This window comes from Leptodactylus fuscus, chromosome 9, assembly GCF_031893055.1.
Source record: "Leptodactylus fuscus isolate aLepFus1 chromosome 9, aLepFus1.hap2, whole genome shotgun sequence".
In the NCBI taxonomy this organism is placed as follows: domain Eukaryota; kingdom Metazoa; phylum Chordata; class Amphibia; order Anura; family Leptodactylidae; genus Leptodactylus; species Leptodactylus fuscus.
In genome coordinates this window covers 6,406,110-6,416,358 of record NC_134273.1, presented here as the reverse complement: position 1 = coordinate 6,416,358, position 10,249 = coordinate 6,406,110, and the positions used below count along the sequence as shown (strand labels likewise).

The 10,249-nt window shown below is 39.3% G+C and overlaps 1 protein-coding gene across 1 annotated transcript in view; it reads right to left on the bottom strand.

Moving 5' to 3' along the window:
* Window positions 1–2,711: 2,711 nt before the first annotated feature.
* FGGY (FGGY carbohydrate kinase domain containing) overlaps window positions 2,712–10,249 on the bottom strand; it is a 115,876-nt gene continuing 108,338 nt past the window's right edge. The window contains exons 15-16 of the mRNA XM_075287782.1: window positions 3,872–3,933; window positions 2,712–2,922 (exon numbers count right to left, since the gene is read on the bottom strand). Of these exons, the coding sequence (XP_075143883.1) occupies window positions 2,814–2,922; window positions 3,872–3,933 (171 nt within the window). The 3' untranslated portion in view covers window positions 2,712–2,813. The remainder of the gene's footprint in view (window positions 2,923–3,871; window positions 3,934–10,249) is intronic.

Below are 10,249 nucleotides of genomic sequence, written 5' to 3'. Positions count from 1 at the left end.
ATTTGCAGTGTCACCGCTTGGCTCGGATATTGGGATACTGACATCTCCACTGTAGGACCGGGCGGTATGACGGCTGCATAGGACTGGCAGAGCAGAGGGTGTCCTCAGGGTCTAATCCTGCCTATCTAGTCCCGGTAGAGATGGGTGAACTTCTCAACAATCGCTTCATTTTGGGTTTAATAAGTTTGTCACAACCTGGAAGTAAAATTATTATACTGTGATAGAATACAGTGCATGGTGTGGATCCAGTAGGTGGCGCTGCTTAGGCTCCAGTGTCCACGCCACCTACTGTTAGTGCAGGGTACCACCCCATGTCCTCGTCAAACCAGGGTCGTATTTAGGAGAGGAATATTTAGCTACTACTTGGACCAACAAACGTCAAGGCAGAGGTAATGTTAGGTGTGACGGTCAGACCACACAGCTACCAGGCCTGCAGCTGAGGCAGTGCCCCCTACTGGATCCTACTTCTAACAACTCCATGTGGTATCAACCCAGTTAAGTGTGATGTATACCTTTTTTAGTTTGTGTCCCTAGTGGCCAGTGTGAGAACTGCAATATTTTATATTGACTCCTGGGACTCCACACAACGATCCTTCCCCCCTGCCCAGACCACTGTATAAACAGGACACACGCGCCCCTAGTTTTGGAATCCGTGGTCGGTCTGCAGTTGTGACATGTTCTCCACGGCTTCTTATCCCCCAGTTGCACTTCTTGACTTCTTTACCCCCTGACCTCCTCGTGGGACCCTGCTCAGCGGCTGGAAATCCTGTCCACATTCTCACCCAGCACAAAGGGAAGAGACACCTGCTGTTTGTGGAGCTGGGCCGATGATAGCCACATATGACAGGGGCATGAAGAGTGCACGGGCCGGGAGAACTTCCAGCTCCTTTCCTCTTCCTTCCCGAAATGTGAAACAAAAGCCTGGGTGAGTATGAAGTGCACGCAGACCCCAAAACAGCTGGCACATGTGCAAGGCACAACACTGGGACGTCTAGGAATTTATAGGGTCTCCAAAACCAATAATCGTGTAGTGTAGGGGCCTTTAGCAGGAGCAGGAACTTACCTGTGTGGCCGCAAAGCAATGAAGCAATGCAGTGATAATCATCTTTTTATGGATATGAAAATCAGCTGCAAGTGCACTGGGGGCGGAGTCATATTTGCTAGATTGGCCTGATGACTGGTCTTATGCAGAGTTATGCGGCACATTTCTCTGTCCTTGTGTAACATTCATGAATCAGGAGGCTCAGTATGAAGTTTGTTCCTCGATTATCTGATAGATTTTCTATCAATTCCAAGATCTTTGCTTGCTGCTCATGTTTAAAGCCTGGAAAACGTCCTGCTCACACAGGTGAGGTTTTGTTACAGTTTAGGATAAATAAAGACTAAATAAGCAACAATCTGCTTCCTGTGCTGATGTGCAGACTGCTCGCTCTTACCTAAACTGATACATTGTACCATTCCTGCTCCGCTATTCCAGACCATCAGGGTAAAAAGAAGGCAAGTTATGCCCGGTCACATCTGCCCCGGGCTCTGCATTGTTCACATCCAGTGGGGGAGCCATATGACGGAGAGCCGGACTGCTAAAACAGCGGTGACACGCGGGGGCACCCCACTGACTATAATGGGGTCTGCCAGGTGTCTGCTATTTTCATACTGAAACCAATGGAGAGAAAAGTCCTCCGTGCACATTTATGGCGGTTTCTGTGGTGGAATTTCCAATGGAGACCTCGTCGCAGATGTGAATACGCCCTTATATATCTGTAGTTATAGAGTGGTGCAATCCTAATAATCATGTACTAATACAGTGAAATCCCCAGCTGTGTGAGCAGGACAAGGTCAGCTTTATAGGTATGAGTTTATGGCTAATGCCATCTCGGAGAAGCGCACAGCACTACACCCCCGTCCTCATACTGCTGCCGAGCGATGAATGAAATCCATCCTACAGATGACAGGCACGGAAGACTCTAATCACTGGTGACAGCTTCCTCGGTGTCAGCATATGGAAGCTATAGGTTCACTGTATGGTCACATTCATTCTGTATCAGACACACCAATGTCAGACACGTAGCAGCCTAAGGGTGCATTCATACAGTGCATTTACGTGCATGCAGTTTTGATGCTGTTTTTAGTACAATTTCTTAATTTTACGGGTGAAACAACTTGAATATGTAATACTTGTAAAATAAAGAAACTGCATGCACGTAACTGCACTGTATGAATGCAGCCTGAGTTCAGGAGAGCTTCACCTCCTGCAGATACGTCAAATCTTTCCCTTCCTACTAAGAGGTTAATCCAACGTCTGTCCGCCATCTTGATTGTGGGAATAGCTCTAGTAACTACATATACCAGAGATGTCCTCCTGGGGCGGCCCTCAGGGTGATTTGTGAATTACGTGGCAATAGACAGCATGGTTATTATGAAGGGGCAAGCAAAATACCTTGAGACCCCATATAATAATATAAGAACTCGTATTGTTAAGGGTTAAATAAAAACACAGACACTTGCACCATTCCTATTGTCATTTATTGACTGTCCTCTCCCGCAGCAGGAAATCCCAGCAGGAGTCACTTCTAGATGTCACCGAATCCTCCCAGGGTGAAGGAACGCCATTACTTAAAAATCCAGCTACAATGTAACGCCACGTTATAATGGACAGTGCGAGGAGCTTAGAAATATATAGCCAAAAAGATTGTATACAGGGCACAGCCTGATCCCAGTGTAGCACTTTATGGCATTGCTGTGATTAACTCCTTGTTACACATAACACGTGCTGGTTTAACATTGTATCGATCTACGGTGACTGACATCTTGTCTCATTGCTGTGTACGGTCGTCTTGCGGTTTACATCCATCCATGATGGCCTGATATTCCCGCTGGTGCTCGAAGAGTTTCAGAAATACCTGATATTTCTTCTCGTAAAATCTGAAAACATGAAACGTGGACATAGATCAGACTCACTGGTCAGGAACTGGATGTCTATTCATGTAGTATCATGTCATATGTCAGATCAGTGGAATATAATATCATATATTCATGTAGTATAATATTATATCACATATTAGTGTGATGTATCTACGAAGAAACGTCACTTGTTACATTGTGTTTGCTTTTGCCAGACTTATAGGCCAGATTTGTTCCTATGCCTTTGGATGTGTCTACCATAGATTGCCATTATACTGAATGGTTTGGTCTTATCCTCATTGGGGGCATCTGGAGGTACAGCCGGGCCCTAAACATCTCTATATTAGTCTCATACAAGTGGCAGGTTGTAGAGAATTCTGATAATTATTCACTAATGTAAGTGAAAGGAATCTCATTGTCACCCTGAGGGTGCTGCAACTTCTACATTGATGCTCCTGAGCCCCAGTGAAAAATCTATAACGGGCCCGTACTTACATTGCGCCCTTTAGAATACTGGTTTATATTTTATATGGTGGTGACGGCACCCCCTATAGCTATGCCCGTTTATAGCTTCAAACAGATTGAGCACTGCTGGATTTTTCTGCAGCTAGTAGTCACAGTCACAGCACTCTTGGAGTCAAAATGCAAATACATTGCACTACAGGTGTCATAGTCACCATGTATCAAGGCCTATAGGACTGTAGAAACAAATGCCCTGTAACTCGCTGTAAGTTGACAGTCTACCACTAGGTGGCGACCAGGCTTCACTAATATCACGGCCATGGCGTTGGCCCTGAGTAATTGTGCAGCAGGGTGGAGTATTGTCTGAGGAAATTAGTCCCAGCGAAGCGTTTCCAGACCAGTTATTCACTCCTCATCACTGGTTCTGAATACTGGGCCTCGCAGGTGCTCACGGGAGGGGATCTGTGCTTTATAATAGATGCAGTCATTACATTTATGGAAAAGTTACCTTTTGTGTTCAGAGTTTGGAAGGACGATCTTTCCAACCTTGGCCATTTTCTGCATGGCTTCCTGTCAATGGGAGGAAAAGCAGGATCATGCAAACCGTTCCACGTACATGTTACATGTTAAGCATCGTCTGCTATAAATCATATAAAGATATCGGGCTGGACCTGCACATGAAAGACGTAAAGGATCAACAATGACCCATGTTCTGGTGTGTGGCAGCTAGAGGGAGTTCATCCTGACCTTCCTGGTTCATGAATATAATGCGAGAACTCTCATGTTTTCCTGCGGGTTTAATAAGGGAAGAAAATCTGCAGGGAAACACGTAGCAAAAATGCAATGAAGAATTCTGCAGAAAAAAACCGAGATGCGTGTCTGCTGTGTTCTTTTCTGCAACATTTCGCAACGTGGGGCCTCGGCCTTAGGCTTTACCTTCTGTATGGATTACGTCTTAATATAACTGAGCACCAAATCCCATGGGCAGATATGATCCCATATGAGATTGGTGAATCGGATTTGTCATGAACTTTCCTGAAATTTTGGGTTGGACTTGAAGCCTTTGGGGTTCACAACCTACAATTTACTATTTTAGAATCTCATCAGACCCCAGAGAATAATAATCAGACTTCCCGGGTAGGTATAATAATAAAATATGCACCGAACTACAAAACATGAGAACAAACCTCGTGAATATTCACAATACAAATCTTACGAGGTTCGCCCATCTCTAGTCTCATATTAGAGAAGGGAGTTGGAGAAATTTGCATCAAATTTAATAAAAAATCTAAAGTAAATATTTGCACCAAATTTTCTTCTATTTCCAGGCGTTAGTCATAATAAAGTCACCTATCAAAACATTTGTCAAATCTGACAAGTGATGAACAAAGTTGCAAATTTTTTGTCCACAAATTTGAGACATGTCAAGACTTGCAACATTTTATGAGTAGAGTTTACACCAAGACTAGTCTGAGCTCCTTATGTATGTCGCACACCTGTGTCATGATGTAATAGAGTGCACACATACAGAACCCAATGACTATAAGGCTGAGGCCCCAAGTAGTCGACCACAGTGAAAAAGCGCAGCAAGATAAACCGTGGCAAAAATTCATCACAATGTTTCCCACATCGCTTTGTGTAAACATAACCTTATAGTAAATGCGACCACAGGGAATCCTATACACACATCTTAGAGAGTAAGTGTCCCACAGATCACAAGAACTGCGGTCCGCTGCCATGTATCGCCAGATCGGTCCAGAGGGTGCGTTACTGTTCCTTTCTTTCCTTTTTGCAAATTTGCCATTCAAGTGTCCGGAAAAGCTGGGTGACACATCACGTACAAGTTTACATGCAGCTGTATTAGTTGTCAGAAGCAAATATAAGTAGGCCTTAGCTGAATACACTATTGAACCACTTGAGGATGACTGAAGGGTTTTCTCTTGGAGGGGAATACCCATTAAATGGCTAAACATGGAACATGACAGAAGTGACTCCATTGTGCCGATCCCTCATTAGACTTTGTGGGTTGACAATTGGACATGACGCACGACACTTGTGAGGGCTCATTAAACATAACACGACCCTATTAACACCCACGTCCAGGTTAAATATTAAATCCTACATAGGGAGACATTGTCCGGGGGATGAATGGCACGGCCGACACCGCACAAAGCCTCCATTCTTTATCAGGGTCCTTACATTTTCGGACAGATCCTTTATTTCTTATTTTTTTGTTGCACAAAGCGATTCTATAAATAAACAAGGGGCGTGTAGACTTCTAAGCAAGTGGAAGGGGTCAGCGCAGAACAAGAAGCAGCCGATGTCCAGAGAGGAGCATAAAGGGGCTTATTCAGCACTTCAGGACACTCGCAATAGCGCGGTTTAATGTGAGGAGAGTAAACAAGGACGGTTCAGCGACTTCTGTGCCCCGAGAATGTGCAAAACAATTCACCCAATTTTACTGCTGGTGATTCATCTGTAAACAGCATCACATGGAGAGAAGACATGAGGAGGGGTTGTCATGTTCCCAGATCGCAAATTGGGGGAGTTTATAGAATTATTTACTGGTTGTAATAAACTTAAAGGGCAAGTAAACTGAATACTGAGAATAACAGCAACAGAACACTGATATGTACTATAATACTATCCCTATATACAGGAATACAACTACTATAATACTACTCCTATGTACAAGAATATAACTACTATAATACTACTCCTATGTACAAGAATATATCTACTATAATACTGCTCCTATGTACAAGAATATAACTACTATAATACTGCTCCTATGTACAAGAATATAACTACTATAATACTACTCCTATGTACAAGAATATAACTACTATAATACTGCTCCTATGTACAAGAATATAACTACTATAATACTACCTCCTATGTACAAGAATATAACTACTATAATACTACTCCTATGTACAAGAATATAACTACTATAATACTGCTCCTATGTACAAGAATATAACTACTATAATACTACCTCCTATGTACAAGAATATAACTACTATAATACTACCTCCTATGTACAAGAATATAACTACTATAATACTACTCCTATGTACAAGAATATAACTACTATAATACTACTCCTATGTACAAGAATATAACTACTATAATACTGTTCCTATGTACAAGGATATAACTACTATAATACTACCTCCTATGTACAAGAATATAACTACTATAATACTGTTCCTATGTACAAGGATATAACTACTATAATACTACCTCCTATGTACAAGAATATAACTACTATAATACTACTCCTATGTACAAGAATATAACTACTATAATACTACTCCTACGTACAAGAATATAACTGCTATAATACTGCTCCTATGTACAAGAATATAACTACTATAATACTGCTCCTATGTACAAGAATATAACTACTATAATACTGCTCCTATGTACAAGAATATAACTACTATAATACTACCTCCTATGTACAAGAATATAACTACTATAATACTACTCCTATGTACAAGAATATAACTACTATAATACTACCTCCTATGTACAAGAATATAACTACTATAATACTGCTCCTATGTACAAGAATATAACTACTATAATACTACTCCTACGTACAAGAATATAACTGCTATAATACTGCTCCTATGTACAAGAATATAACTACTATAATACTGCTCCTATGTACAAGAATATAACTACTATAATACTAATCCTATGTACAAGAATATAACTACTATAATACTACCTCCTATGTACAAGAATATAACTACTATAATACTACCTCCTATGTACAAGAATATAACTACTATAATACTGCCTCCTATATACAAGAATATAACTACTATAATACTACTCCTATGTACAAGAATATAACTACTATAATACTACTCCTATGTACAAGAATATAACTACTATAATACTACTCCTATGTACAAGTATATAACTACTATAATACTGCTCCTATATACAAGAATATAACTACTATAATACTACTCCTATGTACAAGAATATAACTACTATAATACTGCTCCTATGTACAAGAATATAACTACTATAATACTACTCCTATGTACAAGAATATAACTACTATAATACTACTCCTATGTACAAGAATATAACTACTATAATACTACCTCCTATGTACAAGAATATAACTACTATAATACTCCTCCTATGTACAAGAATATAACTACTATAATACTGCTCCTATGTACAAGAATATAACTACTATAATACTACCTCCTATGTACAAGAATATAACTACTATAATACTACTCCTATGTACAAGAATATAACTACTATAATACTACTCCTATGTACAAGAATATAACTACTATAATACTACTCCTATGTACAAGAATATAACTACTATAATACTACTCCTATGTACAAGAATATAACTACTATAATACTACCTCCTATGTACAAGAATATAACTACTATAATACTCCTCCTATGTACAAGAATATAACTACTATAATACTACTCCTATGTACAAGAATATAACTACTATAATACTACTCCTATGTACAAGAATATAACTACTATAATACTACTCCTATGTACAAGAATATAACTACTATAATACTACTCCTATGTACAAGAATATAACTACTATAATACTACTCCTATGTACAAGAATATAACTACTATAATACTACTCCTATGTACAAGAATATAACTACTATAATACTACCTCCTATGTACAAGAATATAACTACTATAATACTCCTCCTATGTACAAGAATATAACTACTATAATACTGCTCCTATGTACAAGAATATAACTACTATAATACTACTCCTTTGTTCAAGAATATAACTACTATAATACTACTCCTATGTACAAGAATATAACTACTATAATACTACTCCTATGTACAAGAATATAACTACTATAATACTACCTCCTATGTACAAGAATATAACTACTATAATACTGCCCCTATGTATAAGAATATAACTACTATAATACTGCTCCTATGTATAAGAATATAACTACTATAATACTGCTCCTATGTACAAGAATATAACTACTATAATACTACTCCTATATACAAGAATATAACTACTATAATACTACTCCTATATACAAGAATATAACTACTATAATACTACTCCTATGTACAAGAATATAACTACTATAATACTGCCCCTATGTATAAGAATATAACTACTATAATACTGCTCCTATGTATAAGAATATAACTACTATAATACTGCTCCTATGTACAAGAATATAACTACTATAATACTACTCCTATGTACAGGAATATAACTACTATAATACTACCTCCTATGTACAAGAATATAACTACTATAATACTGCTCCTATGTACAAGAATATAACTACTATAATACTGCTCCTATGTACAAGAATATAACTACTATAATACTACTCCTATGTACAAGAATATAACTACTATAATACTACTCCTATATACAAGAATATAACTACTATAATACTGCCCCTATGTATATATATAAGATCCTGTGTCTTCTCCTTTAAGCCTCCATCAGTCTCTACATCACCTCTGTTACTGCTGAAGTGCTTTTTGTGGATGTGACTGTTGATCGCGGTTTCCATGGATTCGGGGCGGTAAATATTTGCGTCTGTAGGGATTATACAATATCCTATTGCATTATAGAGTAAATATAAACCATGCCGGCCGCTGTCACTGGAGGGTAATACTCTGCGCTGTGAGGCGGCCACATCTGGGAAGTGTTTAGAATATCTTCTGTTCCTCAGGAGACGGCGAGAAGGAGGGAACATTATTTGGGAGATTCTTAAACTCAGGCTGAGAAAATGAAAATGAACCCGACCTGGAATGTGACTGCGGTTACTAATACAGATGTCAGATCTAACTGGAGCAGCCACCTTGTAGCAGGAGGCACAGAGATGGCGGTCATAGAATGTCATCGTTGATCTTGATACTTCAAAGGGCCATGGAACACTTACTGTATCTATTTTTTGCAATGCCACAAAAATCGGTGACGACAGCACCTGACTGGTTCCGATTCTTTCAGGTTGCGGTGTGATGCGGTCCCCGCACAGTCAGATTGTGGGCGCTATTTGGTGGCGTTGGCACCTGGGAGCTTTGTGTCCAGTGGGCGGAAGGGATTGTAATAAATAAAGTCACTGGATAATTTTTTAAATATTTTTGGAGTACCAGAGGGTTTTTTTTGTATTTTATTATTGAAGTGTAATTTCAAGTTAAAAAAAATGTTTTAGAAATTTAGAAAAATTTTTTTTTCGTTATAACAATAAGTCGCCCCCCATTAGAATACATACAATGGCTTTAGATTTGCCTAAATTAATTTTTTGATGTTTGCATGGAGGTCGGTTCTAGTAATGGTTTCCCTGCAGAATTATAGTCCTTGTAATATTACGTCCACCTATGGATTATTATAGGTTTGCATTACTGTACGTTTCGTTCCCCTGTAAGAGGAGTATTTTTTACTTTGCTAGAAAAACCATACTAGAAAAAATGGAGTGCGAAGTTCGGTGTAGGTTTTATGTCTATTCTCATTATGGTCTTGGCTAATGTCAGCATCCCAGGGGATCTAAGGCAGTAGAGGGGTAAGCGCTTTCTTATCAGAAGGTCTAAGGTAATAGGGATGTGTATGCCTGCCCTCTGGGGCTCTAGGGTAGTGAAAGGGGTCAATGTCAGCATCCCAGGTGAGCTAAGGCAGTACAGGAGTTAGTGTAGGCTTATCAACTAGTCTAGGATAATACAGTATATATACGTGTTCCCTGGTGGTCTAGGGTAGTGAAAGGGGTCAATGTCAACATCCCAGGTGAGCTAAGGCAGTACAGGGGTTAATGTAGGCTTATCAGCTGGTCTAGGATAATACAGTATTTATACGTGTTCCCTGGTGGTCTAGGGTAGTA